At 42.1% G+C, this 17,704-nt stretch overlaps 1 protein-coding gene across 1 annotated transcript in view; it reads right to left on the bottom strand.

Annotated features, from left to right (window-relative positions):
* SCGN (secretagogin, EF-hand calcium binding protein) overlaps window positions 1–17,704 on the bottom strand; it is a 130,264-nt gene that overhangs the window by 71,588 nt on the left and 40,972 nt on the right. Inside the window, exons 4-5 of the mRNA XM_073631178.1 lie at window positions 15,261–15,350; window positions 7,343–7,399 (exon numbers count right to left, since the gene is read on the bottom strand). Of these exons, the coding sequence (XP_073487279.1) occupies window positions 7,343–7,399; window positions 15,261–15,350 (147 nt within the window). The remainder of the gene's footprint in view (window positions 1–7,342; window positions 7,400–15,260; window positions 15,351–17,704) is intronic.

The raw sequence follows: 17,704 nt of genomic DNA, 5'->3' as shown, positions 1-17,704 counted from the left end.
CTTCACAATAGGAATCATTTGTGCAATTTTGTTTTGCATTTGTGCCACATGTTCAATTACTCTTCTGTGAGGGGAAATCTCACTCTCCCATGTTTCCCTGACAATATCCAATAGCTCCTGTGACTCCCATAGGGTAGCTCGAAAGGAGAGAACCCTGTGGATGATTGGGGAACCTTTCTGATAGCAAACATCAAATAAGAGAGTAGATAATCCCAATTATTTCTGTCTTTATTCACCACCTTCCTCAGCATTTGTTTTAATGTTTTGTTAAGTCTTTCCATCAGCCCATCTGTTTGAGAGTGATACACTGAAGTACATAACTGTATCACTTTAAGAAGCTTGCAATGCTCTTTAGTTATTCTTGGCATAAATTGGGTGCCCTGGTTGGTTAGTACTTCTTTAGGAATGCCTACAGAGATGAAGACCTGAAATAGCTTTTTGGAGATTGTTTTGGCAGAGGTGTTTTTCGGAGAGGACTTGCTTCTGGGTAACAGGTGACATAGTTCATTATCACCAAGATGTGCTGGCGCACTCTAGCGGACTTTAGCAAGAGGCCAATCAAATCCATGGCAATATTCCCAAAAGGGACCTCAATGATGGGCAGGGGAACCAAAGGACTATGGAAATGTGGCACGGGTGCAGAAATCTGACACATTGGGCAGGACAAACAGTACATTGCCACTTCCTTAGGGATCCCAGGTCAATAGAACCTCTGTGTGATTATTTTTTGGGCTTTTTCAGCTCCTAAATGTCCCCCAAGAATGTGTCCATGGGCCAGTTCTAAGACCAACTTGAAGCAAGGTTTGGCACCACCAGTTGCTCAATGGTTTCCTCTGTCCTCTGTGACACCCAGTATAATAGGTCCCTTTCCATGATGAAGTACGGGGGGCAAGCCTCTTGTCAGTGTTAACTACTTCCCCATCTATTTTCACTATATTCTCCTGTGCCCTTAGTAGTGGGGTCCTTCAATTGTTCAGTGGCAAAATTTTCTCTGTGTACATCTAGATCATCAAACACTAAAGGTTGTTGTTCTTCTTCTGAGGCTACAGGCTCCTTTCAAGGCCCTGTTGTTTCCCCTGCTAATACTGACAGGGAAAACTCAGGCGACTCCTAACAATCAGAGGATCCCCTAGGAGAACCTTTAGGCTCTGAAGAAACACTTAAGGGGGAATCTGGCCCATCCCAGAGCTCCCAGAGTTTTGGGAAATCCCTTCCCACAATGACATCACGTAGTAGTTGGGGAACCAGACCCACCTGATGACACAGGTTAAGCAGGGAGGTTTTTAAGGACACTGTTGCCACTGGATACTCTCAACTGTTTCCATGTACACAAATGACCACAATTTTTCTAGGTTGCAAGGCTTTATCTGCCACTAGTTCAGTTTTTATCAGGGTAACCAGGCTACCAGAATCCAACAATGAAAAAACATTTTTATCATCTATACACATTTTGCATAAAGGTTTCTCATCTCTCCTTACTGCAGTGCATGTAACTGTTGCAAATAGGCACTGATGTCTCTCTCTAAGAAAGTCACAGTGCATTGGCTCATCAGCAACTGGGCAATCTGGTGCCACATGTCTCTCTTCCAGGCAATGGTAACAAATGTTCCTCCTAGTCAGCTCCTGTGGGTTTGGCATTCCAGGCCTCTCTCGCCAGACATTAGATGCAGTCCCAAAAGTACCTTTAGTTCCCCCTTTTCCAATCTCTCCACCCCCTATCCCTTGGTGCAGTCTCACCCGTAACTGGGGATGGTCTGAGGTCTGGTCTTGGGGTGAAAAGTCCATGAGTCTTTGAGGGAAGACGTCAGATTCTTGGTCGCTAGGTAGCTTCCTACAAGGTCCACAAGGTTGTCCATTGTTTCTGGATCTCCATGGCTCACCCACTTTTGCAAGGTAGTAGGAAAAGACCTCAGAAGTTTGTCCCTGACCACCCACTCCACAATTATGTCCAGACAGAGTTTCTGGCTGCAGCCATTTTCTGGCCAGATGAATAAGGTCATATGTGACCGGGATGGCTTTCCCAGCCGATAACGCCAATTGTGTACACACTGAGCCCAGACAGCTAGTGTTACACCCAGGTGTGCCAATGTTTCTGTCTTTAAATAATCATAGTGCTTCCACAGGCTCCAAGTCGTAATAAGCCTTTTGAGACTCTCTAGATAGTAGGGGGGGGCACCAGTCCAGCCCAATGCTTTTTAGGCCAGCTCTATTTTTCAACTGTCCTTTCAAACGTGGTCAAAAACATCTCAGGGTCATCATCCGCAGGTATTTTTGGCAACAGGTGGCTTACCCGAAAAGAAGGTATGTTACCAGCATCACTCCCAGCTTCGGTCTGCTGCCTCTGTTGAAGCGGTTTCATGATGGTCTCAATTTTCTGCTGGTGTCTCTGTTCCTGCTGTGCCAGCAATTCCCTATGGCAGGCTTCCACCTGTTCAGGGCTTGCTGCTTGGCTGCTATGCTCTGTTGATGGGACTCTTGTTGAACCACAAGGCTCTATTGCACAGTTGCAAGGCTCTGTTGTTTGAACTTTTGTTGAGCTGCAAGGCTCTGTTGCAAACTGGCATTTGTCTGCTGTTGATTTGCATTTGCCAGAGCCAGCTGTGTCTTTCCTCCATGCTAGCCTTACTTCACCTACCCACAAACCTCTAAATGTGAGGAATTAGCTCAGTAGTGGGTTGTGCGTGACTCCCTGGATGAGTTGTGGCATGGTGAAAAGGCACAGCAAGACAGGAAAACTGGGTGCAAATGGAAGTACCTACATTGGTCACAGCGTGATGCTGGAGAGTTTCAATTTTAGGCACGTCTGTCATAATGTGCTAGTATGCCATGCAGGTACTGTAAATATCTCCTAAACTTGTGCTGTTTAGGAGATATTTACTGTGTTTTGCACTGATGATGTCATTGGCGCATGCGCTGTGAAGAAACAGCCCCCCATGCCGTTTCTTCACGAGTGAGTGCCGTGACTGGTGGCTTCTGTGCGCATGCGTGGGAGTGACGTCACACGGCTCCGGCCAGTCATAGAGCTGGAGTCCGTGGCCCCGGAAGGAAGAGGGGCAAACATGGATGCAGCCTGCAGCGAGGACGGAGTGGGCTTCGTTTGCAGGTAAGTGTCACATAATGTGCTAGAATGCGATGCATACTAGCACATTATGCTTTTAGTTTGCAGGGGCAAAGGAAGGAAGTAAAACCCCTCAGGGTTTACTTCCTCTTTAAAGCATTGCTTTATAGTAATAATTTAGTAGGATGTAGAGTAGAAAGAGCTGCATTACTGTGACAAGAAGCCTGATTTCATTGTGCCTGAGTGGGATAATACATTTACTACTGTTTAGATCTAAAACCTTGTAATTTGTCTCTTAGGGGCATGACATTTATTGAATATCCAAAGCTCTACAACTGAATGTGTCAGCCATAATATCTATCAGGGCAAAGTCAATGAGGGTTATTTCATATTCACTTAGCAGATGAGTGACTAAATGACACAGCTTAGTTCCACGCCATTATGTTCATAGAACACTATATCTCGACAAATCTATTGTAGTAACAGTCTACTGAGTCAAAGCTGGCCCATTTCCACCTCTGATTTGCAACATTCTCAAATACAATTTATTTTCATTTTGCTAATGGCTTTACACAGCCAGTCACTAAGTGGACGGTAATGGTTCCTCTGGGCAATCTGTTTCCTTTCCAACAAATAACTGTTGTTGTTGTCCACTGTAATCTTTAAACACTGTTATGTGCTTTATACAAGACAATACTTAAATACTAAAGTACAGTTAGAATTATAAGGTCTGAATATATATAAGTAACTGAAATCATAATGGACTTAACTGGGATTTTATGTTACTGATCTACAATCTGTAATGTGGTAGTGGGAAAATCCAAATTTTTTCCCAGATAAACTGTGATAAAACCAACTGCCTTCAGAAGTTATATAATTAGCTAAATAGAAGCACCACACAGCATTGGATTAAAAAAAATACAAACTTTGGTCTTTGGTCCCTTATCAAAAAATGATAAGAATATGGCACAACCATTATTCTGTGTCCATAAGGCCACCATTCTGAACTGAGCCCGGGATAGAATGGTGTTAGTTAGGCAATCAACCAAGTGACCAATGGGAACTATTAAGCAACTACACAGATCCAAAGCTGAAGTAGGAGAAATGACTAATGCCGTGTACACACGGGCGGACTTTTCGGCATCAAAAGTCCGACAGTCTTTCCGATGGACTTTCAACTGACTTTTGACAGACTTCCGGTGGACTTTCGAATGAAGGGACTTGCACACACATGATCACACCAAAGTCCGACTGATTTGTACGTAATGACATACGATCGGTCTAAAATAGGGAAGTTGATAGCCAGTAGCCAATAGCTGCCCTAGCGTCGGTTTTCGTCTGTCGGACTACCATACAGACGAGCAAATTTTTCAACCGGACTTGAGTCCGTCGGAAAGATTTGAAACATGTTCCAAATCTAAAGTCTGTCTGATTTTCGACCGAAAAAGGCAGCTGCAGGTCCGATGAAGCCCACACATGGTCGGATTGTCCGACGGATTTGTCCTGTCGGACCAGTCCAGTCGAAAAGTCCGCCCGTGTGTACACGGCATTAGTGGACTGCTGAAACCTGGACAGTCCAAAAAGTTATTTTTTAATGAAGAATGACAAGCAGAAAGACATTGCTGAAAAATCCCCATATCACATTCTCTTCAGAGTTTTGCTGAAGGACGTGTGGGGGACACAACAAGCAGGTGGAAAAAAGGTTATGATCTGAGAAGATGAAAAACGAACCTTGCAGAAAGACAACACTGCTCATTACCCTGATTACACCTTCCCATGGTGAGGCATGGTGGTGGTAGCATCTTATTGTGGAGATGCTTTTCATCAATTGGGTCTGGAATATTGGACTGAACTAAGGGTGTAAAGGATTTAACAGAATACAGAGCAATGGTAGAGTAAAAACCAAACCAGCCTGCAATTGACAGGAGACTAGGATGAGATTTACCTTCTAACAGTATATTGACTTTAAACAGAAAGCCAAAGCTCTAAACAGAAAGGTTGGGTCAGTTTAACAAGAACTTGAATGTTTAGAAAAGACCCAGTGATACCCATACTTCAATCAAGTTGAGAATCTGTCACAAGACTTAAAAATTGATTTTGCAAATAGCTCCCATTGAACCTGACAGAGTAATAGCTCTAAAATTATTTAGAAAACCCTGCGCTTGGACTATTACATAAAAAAGTCTCTAAAATCTTTTGCTGGTCACAAACATATGCAAGATTAAAACAAAGAAGTGTAGTGCTCTTTAAAAGTCACATGTCTCTGAAGCATTACTGCATGTTTTGACCACTTGTAATAGGGTGGTCAATTACATTTGGTAAGATGCTGTGTGTGCTTCTGCTGGAGGTGGTGGTTTTCCTTCTTGGGTTATATCCCCACTCACCCTATTAAGGATTTTTTGTGGACAAGGGAAAAGGACTTTACATTCACTCTGGTGTGACTTTTAAAGAGCGCTACACTTTGTTTTAGGAGTAATAGCACTGTAGTAAATTGTGGGCGTGCCCCCAGCTCCAGCCATATAAAAACCTGGAGAAGCAATTCCATACTGCTCTAAATAAATTCTCCAGCACTTGCATCATTATCATCTTAAAACACCTAGGGGTCCATCAATGTCCCCCCCCCCCCCCCGAGTTTCACACAACCCATGACTTACCCATTTTCTATTTAAATCTTATGGGGAAATGGATGAATCTTGGGTGAAAGCTGTGCAATTCTTGGGTGATCATGTATCATGATCTCAGTCACCATTACAAGGTAACAAAGTAAAACTAAATCAGAGCCACTTATCCACTTTAAGAAAGGGAGTTATCCAGTATACTGAGTGCTATATGTCCTCGTCCTTAAATTAAACATATAGAAAACAAAAGGTGGTAGTAGCCAGGGACTTTTTGAGGAACATTTTTTATATATATATATATTTATATTTATTTATATCAGGTACTTATATAGCGCCGTCAATTTACGCAGCACTTTACATATACATTGTACATTCACATCAGTCCCTACCCTCAAGGGGCTTACAATCTAAGGTCCCTAACTCACATTCATACATACTAGGGACAATTTAGACAGGATCCAATTAACCTACCAGCATGTCTTTGGAGTGTGGGAGGAAACTGGAGTACCCGGAGGAAACCCACGCAGTCACAGGGAGAACATGCAAACTCCAAGCAGGTAGTGTCGTGGTTGGGATTCGAACCAGTGACCCTTCTTACTGCTAGGCGAGAGTGCTACCACTGCACCACTGTGCCGCCCATGTGCCGCCCATTACATATACATATAACAAGAACACTGCATATATAAAAACTATACATTTTATTGGAACATACAGTAGACACAAATCAACTCTAAAATATACGGTTCAATTATTTTTTATATCCAAAACACTTCACATGCAGACTCGATGAGTTTCAATAAATAGATCTTCTTCAGGAGTACATGTGAGCAATCAGCATGATGAAATCCATGATTCTCATTATGATAAAACCCATATATTCACTGGAATCCCCCCCCTTTTCTCCTCCCTCTCTCTTCCCCCCTCTTCCTCCCTCATCCTCTCCCCCAATCTCTCACTTACCTTCCTCTCTACCCAGCCCTCTGTCTCTTCCTCCCCCTTACACTCTCTCTTTCCCTCCCTCCCTCCCTCTCTCTATCTCTACCTTTCCCATACCCACCACTGACCAGAGTGCACTACACAGACTGCAGAACTTGATTTTGCACTGTATCCCACAGTGCAGCAGGTATTTCATGATCCATCCATGCTCATATTTTGGGCAGATTACCATTATGAGTATAGTTAACATATATATATGGTTTATACTGCAGAAACATTGATTGAAATGAGCCTGCATGCTGGAAGGGGGCTCAAGGGGGCCCAACGGTTGATCTTGCACACAGGCCCACCGCATTCGGAAAATGCCCCTGTAAAGACATTTTCTTTGATTGTATCTAATAAGGCTATTATAACTTGCAAAATTGTAGTATGTGGCACAGGTTCATTTCAGTATTCAACATAAAATGTTACAGCACCTCAGATGACCCCAGTTTTGGCTTATCATGCCCTATATAAGGTCACTTTCTTTAGGACATAGGAAGCAAATTTAAACTATAAAGATTTTCTTTAAAACTGATAATAAGTATGATAATTTAGTAATGTAATGAGTACCAAAAAACAAATTCTACTATTAAACACTTAATCTGAAATATTCATTTTTTAATGTTCAGTAACACTTTCAGCAATGACAGTGTGTGAATGAAACTGATAAAAAAAGGTGAAACATTACCCTAAGTTCCACTGCAGAGATAAATCCACTACTGTCCTCATCATATTTCCGCCAAATCTGAAAATAAATATTCAACTGTGTAATTAAAAAATGTGATAACATATGAAGTGCCCTAACACACATAGGGGTCTATTTATAAAGGTTTTTACACCTGATTCTCATAGCTTCCTCCTAGACATTTTTCTAATTGGATTCAATTGGAATAATGTAAGAATCCTGGGAGAAAGTTACGTGAAAACATGTATAAATAGACCCAAAAATGCAATGTATATAGAGATCACCCCAAACCAGACACATTAAATTGACAGCATGATATACCTGTCTACTCACTAAATTTAGTCTCAATTACTGTTAAGGGTTGGTGAGATACATTGTTAAATGCAGTCTGTGTTGCTCATAACATCTAATCATGTTCTTCTTTTTAATGCCCATGCTCTATGCACCTACTGTTATTTGTCACATTTAAAAAGTGTGAGCTTTTGAAAGCGATTTTGGAGCATTTTTTTATTTAATTTTTTTAGCTTTTTTCAGGCATATTTAGGCTTCAGAGTTTTTCTGTAAGCCAATGGAAAACCAGTTACCAGGAGGGTGAGATGGACTATTTAGGTTCATTTCAAGCATTTTTCAGACTTTTCCATTGAAGTCTATGGGGCCGAAAATGCCCCATTCAGCTCCAAAAGGCATCAAGCTACAGGCCCCTGAGCATTCATATGTGAACAGGCACAATTTAAAAGCATAGGATTTTGGTTATTGAGAGTTTTGGGGCTTTAAGCTCCAACCTACAAATTGCTCAGGTGTGAATGGAGCCTTACTTCTCGATTAAAATATCTGCTATGCCCTTGTTTGTATTTAATATATATATTTACTCTGTCAAAGTTTTAGGCAGGTGTGAAGAAATGCTGAAAAGTAAAAATGCTTTCAAAAATATATATTTTCATTTGTATCAATTTACAAAATGCAAAGTGAATGAACAGAAGCGAAATCTAAATCATATCAATATTTGGTGTGACTATCCTTTGGCTTTAAACCAGCATCAATTCTTACACTTGCACACATTGTACACCTGTGCAAAGTCAGGGATTTGCAGGATTAGAGTCAGGAATATGATTAACCATGTATACCAAGCAGGTGCTAATGATCATCAATTTCATTTGTAGGTTGAAACACAGTCATTAACTGAAACAGAAACAGCTATGTAGGAGCCTTAAAACTGGGTGAGGAACAGGCAAACTCTGACGTTGTGGAAGACAGTTGTATGTCACAGGTCATACACCATGGCAAGACTTAGCACAGCAACAAGACACACAGTAGTTATACTGCATCAGCAAGCTCTTTCCTAGACAAAGATTTCAAAACAGTTGGGGGTTTCAAAATGTGCTGTTCAACTTCTTTTGAAGAAGCACAAAGAAACGGGCAATGTTAAGGACTGTAGATGAAGTGGTTGGCAAAGGAAACATAATGCAGCAGATCAAAGGCACATCATTCTTACTTCCCTTGGACATCAAAAGATGTCTAGCAGTGCCATCAACACAAAACTGCTGGAAACTGCTGGAAACCAGTGGGACCCAAGTACACCCATCTACTGTCCCGAGAAGTCTGGCCAAAAGTGGTCTTCATGGAAGATTTGCGTCCAAAAAGCCATACCTCTGACTTGGAAAAAAGGCTAAATGACTCAACTATGCGGGAAAACATTGGAACTAGGGTGCAGAAAAAAGGCAGCAGGTGCTCTGGACTGACGAGTCAAAAATTTTAATATTTGGCTGTAGCAGGAGGCAGTTTTGTTCTCCAAAGGGCTGGAGAGTGGTACAATAATGAGTGTCTGCAGATAACAGTGAAACATGTGGAGGTTCCTTGCACGTTTGGAGCTACATTTCTGCAAATGGAGTTGGAGATTTGGCCAGGTATGCTCAATGCTGATAAATACAGGCAGATACTTATCCGTCATGCCATACCATCAGGGAGGTGTGTGATAAGCCCCAAATCTATTCTGCAACAGAACAACGACCCCAAACATATAGCCAATGTCATTAAGAACTATCTTAAGCACAAAGAATCCTGATAGTGATGGTTTGGCCCCCGCAGAACCCTGATATTAACATCAGCAAGTCTGGCATTACATAAGGAGACAGAAAGATTTGAGGCAGGCTACATTCACAGAAGATCTGTGGTAAGTTGTGCAAGATGTTTGGAACAACCTACTGTACCTGCCAAGTTCTTTCCAAAACTGTGTGCAAGTGTACCTAGGAGAATTGAAGCTGTTTGGAAGGCAGGGGGTGATCACACTAAATCTTGATTTGATATGGATTTCTCTATTTAATTAACATTTTGTTAATTGATACAAATAAACTATTAACACTTCTATTTCTGAAAGCAATCTTAACTCATAGCATGTTTCCACACTTGCCTAAAACGTTTGCACATACTGTATATGTACACACACACACACATATTTATATATATTTGTTACTTGCAATTAGCTCTAAAATGTCCAATCAAATTTAGTCAAGACAGTGTAAGGTTTTATCACCCCAACTTCTTGTCTCAATGTCTTAATTAGTTAAAATAAAGTAAATTATAAGGCACAACACACTATATAATTAATTTAAGAGAGGATTGTTAATAGCAAAATGAGCACTGGGCACATTAACATAAATATTTATGGTCTATTCAGATAATTAGCTCAGCAACTAGGGAGTAGTTTTGAGTTTACCAGTACAGAGCAAACACAATAAACTAATATACTAATATTTCATATTTACCTAGTTTAAAAAAGAGAAATATATTTTTTACATATAAATTTTTTCGTCCTTGCCATAATACAGATATAATACATCACAAATATTTAAAAAAACAGCCGATATAGATTTATTTTAAAGACGAAGGATGCAACATACAAAGTCCACCTGGTGCTACAGTTATTCTAACGCATTTCCCTCCATCACTGCAGCTTAATCATAGAATAAGCACATAAACAATAGGCAGTCCTTATATCCAGATCTAATACTCACAAATGTTTCTAATAAACTCCTACTACAGTCTTTAAAACAGCAAAAAACTGATTTTACCACCCTACATCCTAAAAGATGTCATTGGTATTGTCAAATATATACCAGAACCTGCCAGCTAAATAAATCCAAAATAAAGCCATCATTTTTATTGATAGCAAATCATACTAAAATAATTCACTTTAAAAGCACATATGAGTACAACATAAGAAAATGATGACTGATGCTTTTAACTTGTTACAAGAGTGTAAAAAGCTTCATAATGTTAGTATGTGAATATCAAAGAGTCCTTGTGGGGAAGGAAAAACATAATGAGATTACATCCTCAACTATAATAGTGGGAGACATCCCATTTAAAATTCAGGCCAACCAGTAAATGGGTGTTTAAAGTAAAAATTCAATACACCTCCCAGCGACACAACTTAGAAAACATATCCTCTCCTCTCACTGGCTTTTTTTTGTGTTCAATAACATGTATTTTTAAACTTTTCACATTTCTAGCATGTACATACACTGAGCAAAACTATAAACGCAACACTTTTGTGTTTGCCCCTACTTATCATGAGCTGAACTCAAAGATCTACAACTTTTTTTATGTAAACAAAAGGCCTATTTCTCTCAAATATTGTTCACAAATTTATCTAAACCTGTGTTAGTGAGCAATTCCCCTTTGCCGAGATAATCCATCCACCTCACATGTGTAGCATATCAAGATGCTGATTAGACAGCATGATTATTGCACAGGGGTGCCTTAGGCTGGCCACAATAAAAGGTAACTCTAAAATGTGTAGTTTTATCACACAGCACAATGCCACAGATGTCACAAGTTTTGAGAGAGCGTGCAATTGGCATGCTGACTGCAGGAATGTCCACCAGAGCTGTTGCCCTTGAATTGAATGTTCATTTCTCTACCATAAGTAGTCTCCAAAGGCATTTCAGAGAATTTGGCAGTACATCCAACCAGCCTCACAACAGCAGACCACTTGTAACCACACTAGCCCAGGACCTCAACATACAGCATCTTCACTTCCAAGATCGTCTGAGACCAGCCACCCGGACAGCTGCTGCAACAATCGGTTTGCATAACCAAAAAATTTCTGCACAAACTGTCAGCAACCATATCAGGGAAGCTCACCTGCATGCTCGTCATCCTCATCGGGGTCTCGACCTGACTACAGTTCGTCATCGTAACTGACTTGAGTGGGCAAATGCTCACATTCAATGGCATCTGCCACTTTGGAGAGGTGACTCTTCATGGATGAATCCCAGTTTTCACTGTACAGGGCAGATGGCAGACAGCGTGTATGGCGTTGTGTGGGTGAGCGGTTTACTGATGTCAATGTTGCGGATTGAGTGGCCCATGGTGGCGGTGGGGTCATGGTATGGGCAGGCATATGCTTTGGACAACGAACACAGGTGCGTTTTATTGATGGCATTTTGAATGCACAGAGACACTGTGGCGAGATCCTGAGGCCCATTGTTGTGCCATTCATCCATGACCATCACCTCATGTTACAGCATGATAATGCACGGCCCTATGTTGCAAGGATCTGTACACAATTCCTGAAAGCTGAAAACATCCCAGTTCTTGCATGGCCAGCATACTCACCAGACATGTCACCCATTGAGCATGTTTGGGATGCTCTGGATCGGCGTATACAACAGTGTGTTCCAGTTCCTGCCAATATCCAGCAACTTTGCACAGCCATTGAAGAGGAATGGACCAACATTCCACAGGCCACAATCAACAACCTGATCAACTCTATGCGAAGGAGATGTGCTGCACTGTGTTAGGCAAATGGTTTTCGGATGGAACAGGCCCCCCCAGTACAGTAAAACTGCACATTTTAGAGTGGCCTTTTATTGTGGCCAGCCTAAGGCACACCTGTGTTATAATCATGCTGTCTAATCAGCATCTTGATATGCCACACCTGTGGGGTGGATGGATAATCTAGGCAAAGGAGAGGTCCTTACTAACACAGATTTAGGCCCCTTTCACACTTGTGCGACTTCAAAGTCGCGTGATTTTGCAGCGATTTTGACAAAACAGTCGTACAACTGTGGATCCGACTTTGCTCTGCGACTTGAAGTCCGATTTCAATTAACAGGGATACGACTTTGATTCCCGACAATACCAGGCACTGTCTGGTATGAATCTTTAGGGGGAACTCCACACCAAATAAAAAAAAAGGCGTAGGTTCCCCCTCCAAGAGCATGCCAGGCCCTTCGGTCTGGCATGGCTTTTAAGGAGAACCCCCACGCTGAAAAAACGGCGTGGGGGTACCCTTTCAAATCCATACCAGACCCTTTTCCAAGCACACAGCCCATGTTGATGAGGACAAGGGCCTCTTCCTGACAACCCTGGCCGTTGGTTGTCGGGGTCTGTGGGCAGGGGGGTTTATCAGAATCTGGAATGCCCCCAGATCCTGGCCCCCCACCCTATGTGAATGAGTATCAGGTACATTGTACCCCTGCTCATTCACCTAAAAAAAGTGTCAAAAATAAAACACAGAACGCATTTTTTAAGTAATTTATTAGGCAGCTCTGGGGTCTCTTCCGACTTCTTCTCCAGCTTTTGTGGCGACGTCTTCTGCCTCCTCCGCTGATGTCTTCTGCCTCTGCTGATTCTTCTCCCCTCTCCAGGTCTTCTCCACTCTCCGCTGATGTCTTCTAGCCCTCTCTGATTCTTCTCCCTCTGTCCACTGTCTTCTGCCTCTGCTGGGTCTTCTCCGCTATCTTCTCGCTCTTTTGCTGGGTCTTCTCCGCTGTCTTCTCCCTCTGTTCTTCTTCCGATGTTGACTCGACTCTCTCTCCCACTCTAATGCCGGGTGCATGGTGTGCCACTACTTATATTGTATTATTTATATGTTCAGCACAATTTTTTCTTATATTGTGAAAGATAACGTTACGCCAAGTAAATTGATACCCAACATGTTACACTTCAAAATTGCACCCACTCGTGGTATGGCGACAGACTTTTACCCTTAAAAATCTCCATAGGCGACGTTTAAAAACTTCTACAAGTTGCATGTTTAGACTTATGCCCTGTACACACGGTCGGACATTGATTTTTTCCGACGGATGTTGGCTCAAACTTGTCTTGCATACACACGGTCACACAAAGTTGTCGGAAAATCCAATCGTTCTGAACACGGTGACGTAAAACACGTACGTCGGGACTATAAACGGGGCAGTAGCCAATAGCTTTCATTTCTTAATTTATTCTGAGCATGCGTGGCACTTTGTGCGTAGGGTTTGTGTACGCACGATCGAAATTTCAAACGGATTTTGTTGTCGGAAAATTTTTTAGCATGCTCTCAAACCTTGTGTGTCGGAAATTCCTATGGAAAATGTGTGATGGAGCCTACACACGGTCGGAATTTCCGACAACAAGGTCCTATCACACATTTTCCATTGGAAAATCCTATTGTGTGTACAGGGCATTACAGACGAGGTCTAGGGCTAGAATTATTGCTCTCGCTCTACCGATCACGGCGATACCTCACATGTGTGGTTTGAACACTGTTTTCATATGCATATTTGTTTATACTGTTCTTAAAAAAAAAAAAAAAAGTGTCACTTTTATTCCTATTACAAGGAATGTAAACATCCCTTGTAATAGAAAAAAATGACAGGACCTCTTAAATATGAGATCTGGGGTCAAAAATGTCCCTTTAAGATCTATGGGTGGAAGTGATGTTTTGACGTCGCTTCCAACCTGCAGTGGTATGGAGACGGGTGGGAGCCATCTTCCCCTCACTTGTCTCCATGCTAAGCCAGGGACAGGACAAGATCACCTCCGCTGACTGGTTGGAGAGCGGCGGGAGGGGGGGCCCCTCTCCCACCACCGATAAAAGTGATCTTGCAATGAATCTGCCGCAGAGACCACTTTTATCTTGAAGCGGACCGCCCGCTGAAGAAGAAGGTACCGGGGTTATGGCAGCTAGCTGCTGCCATAACAACGATACTCCTCTTCAAAGTAGCGACGTAAAACGACGACGGGCGGTCCGCAAGTGGTTAAAAACATGTGTTCTGTGTATTAGGGCCCTTTCACACTGGGGCGGTTTGCAGGCACTATTGCGCTAATAATAGCTCCTGCAAACCGACCCGAAAGTGCCGCTGCTTTGTCTCCAGTGTGAAAGCCCCGAGGGCTTTCACACTGGAGTGGTGTGCTAGCAGGATGGGAAAAAATGGGACAGCGCGGCTATACCGCCGGCAAAGCGCCTCTGCAGAGGTACTTTGCGGTGGTTTTTAACCCTTTCTCGGCCGCTAGCGGGGGGTAAAACCGCCCCACTAGCGGCCGAATACCAACGGTAAAGCGCCGCTTACAATAGCGGCGCTTTACCACCGACGCCACCCCCGCCCCAGTGTGAAAGGGCCCTTATTTTTGACACTTTTTTTAGGTGAATGGGTAGGGGTACAATGTACCCGATATGCATTCACATAGGGTGTGGGGCCGGGATCTGGGGGCCCCCTTGTTATAGGGGTTTCCAGATTCCGATAGGCCCCCTGCCCGCAGACCACGACAACCAACGGCCAGGGTTGTCGGGAAGAGGCCCTTATTCTTGTTGTGGGCATGCCGCCTGATACGGTTCAGGAGCTCACTCGTCCCCACCCCCTTTCCTGACCTGCCGGGTTGTGTACTCAGATAAGGGTCTGGTATGGATTTGGGGGGGACCCCCATGCCATTTTTTCAGCGTGGGGGTTCCCGTTAAAATTCATGCCAGATCGAAGGGCCTGATATGCTCTTGGAGGGGGAACCCATGTCGAAGCAAGTGTAAATAAACATTTTCTTTTCTGATAATCTACTAAACCTTTTACTTATGAATCCTTTAGTCCTGGTAAAAAGCTATTTTACATAACTAAATTATAAATGTTATATCACTGAGTAGAGGCCCTTTAGTCTCACTTACTCGCATAAATTCCACACTGTTATCCAAAGGAGTTTCTCTGCGAAAAAGTAACAGAAAGTTTTCATCCTCTGGCAAAATCATATTTGCAAGCTGCAAGACAAAAACAGTATAAATGCTTTAGAACAATCTGTGAATAAGCTATATAATCAAAATGTAATAATCCCATAAGGGTACATAACATTTTAATACTATGCAAAAACTAAGAGTAACCTATATAAAACATTATTTGCACTAAACTATTACTATCTTATTTTAGACAGTCTATAAGTAAATCAAAGTTAAAAATACACAGATAAAATAATCATTGCTTTAAATACTAAAAAAAATTCTATCAATTTTGTGACTGAATATTATTAACAGCAACTACTGATGTTATTATTATAACAAATCATTCCAAATACAGTATTCTATACCCAGTTTGAAATATAAGGCTGCATTTCTAGGTAATGTACTGTATATTGTCTTAGTCCTTCCAACCCAGGTATAACGTGTCCTGAGAATTCAAAATGTTTTCTGTGGCTTTAGTTAATGTTGCTTTGATGTCAGAAAAGGGGAATGTTGGTCCCCAAGAGCATTTCACATATTAAGTAAAGGTTCCTGAGTACAGCTTCTCTAAATGGTTGGGTGGATATGGAACACACATGCTGTCTCTCTCTTGTCAAATCCACAGCTAAAACTGTTCTGCATTACTTACCTTTTGACAGATCCATGATAATACCTATATGAGTTTTATACTGCTAAATGTGTCAATGGGTAAAAACGAAATAGCAGAACACTTGCTACAAATCTTGAAAGTGCAATCCATAAACAGGGGGACTTTTATATTTGTATTTCAAAAATATTTCAACATTTGAGCAGTGGATTTGAGCACTACTTCTGCTGCCAATCTCTGTGGGCCCAATTATAGGGAATGTTTGTTAATTCTGGCGCACAGCAGGGTGATGCTAAGTAGTGGTTGGTAGGCGGTAAAGGCTCATCTCAACCATAAGGTTTTTACTACACTCCAAACTCATGTGTGAATGACCTATAAGGACTCATTCACATAGGTACTCTGGCCGTGTGAATGAGTGGATTGCTCATGTGACTAGAGCCATCTGTTACTATAAGGAAGTCATGGCGAACCTTGGCACCCCAGATGTTTTGGAACTACATTTCCCATGATGCTCATGTACTCTGCAGTGGGAAAGTGGGAAGTTCCAAAACATCTGGGGCGCCAAGGTTCGCCATCACCGCTATAAGGGGACACAACAGCCGTATGAACACAGCTGCAGGTCCTAATTTTGTAGGTTTGCAGGCGTGGTGAGTGACTCCGAATGCACATTATATGTGTTCAGGACTGTACCATTTGTATCCACACGCCTGTCAAATTAGGACCTGTGGCTGTGTTCATACAGCTGCTATTTCCCCATAGAGTAACATAGGCTGCCTGCACACAGCTCTAGGCGGCTCCAGCCACACAAAAAAACTACTGGTTCACACTGTACAGGCCACAGCACCCATGTAAATGAGCCCCAATACTTTATTCACACACAGGGCTATAAAAGGACTTTTGTGTGTTTGTGTCCCCAAATAATTATTTTAGTGTATTTGATTTTTTTTGGGGGGGGGGCTGTCAGGTAGGCTGTACAAGGCCCCGTGATTTATAACAGCAACTCTGGGTGCAGGAGTTGCAAATACACTGCTGCATATGCTCTGTGAAATGAAAGGCAGCTGGACTGCTTGATATACTTGTCTCATTATAGTTACAGAAGTGCTACGAATCTTATAGGTCTTCATGGACCGCCTTAAAGTGTTATTAAACACTGTTACAAATCATATAGTGCTGATAATCTCAGCACTTACAATGGGGTTGATTTAACTAAAGACAAATTGACTGTGCACATTGCAAAGTGCAGTTGCACTCTGTAAGGGCAGTTTCTTCGGGGCTTAGTAAATGAGGTAAAGCTTCAGTTTGCAAATAATACACAATCATGTGCAAGGAAAAAAAATTGTTTCTGCTCATTTACTAAGCTCTGGAGCAGCTGCTCTTAAGGAGTGCAACCGCACTGTGCAAAGTACAGTCTATTTGCCTTTAGTAAATCAACACCAATGTTTGATGTGTGCCTTCTTTGTAAAGTTTGACATTGTAATCAATCCCCTTCTTAAAATCTTCCCTCCTTTGTTTCCTGTATAAGGGCTCATGCACCCAGGCATAAATATAGGTATTCAGGGCATACAGCATAAATTACGCCTGTATTTGCAGTACCCAGAAACCCCAGCTGGTGCATAATTCTAGCCATAGGAATGTATTGACAGAATATGCTTTACATACTGTAGGCATATGCCTGTAAACACCAAGACATGTATGGGTGTAATTTCCCAAACCTGAAAGTTTAACATTAGTGTGCCTGTATTGTTTTTCAGAGGCCCTTGGAGCCACCTTTACCTGTAGTTCCAGAAGGGTC

This window comes from Aquarana catesbeiana, linkage group LG05 (genome assembly GCF_042186555.1).
Source record: "Aquarana catesbeiana isolate 2022-GZ linkage group LG05, ASM4218655v1, whole genome shotgun sequence".
In the NCBI taxonomy this organism is placed as follows: domain Eukaryota; kingdom Metazoa; phylum Chordata; class Amphibia; order Anura; family Ranidae; genus Aquarana; species Aquarana catesbeiana.
Note: the sequence above shows the minus strand (reverse complement) of the source record. Positions and strands in the feature narration are given on the sequence as shown.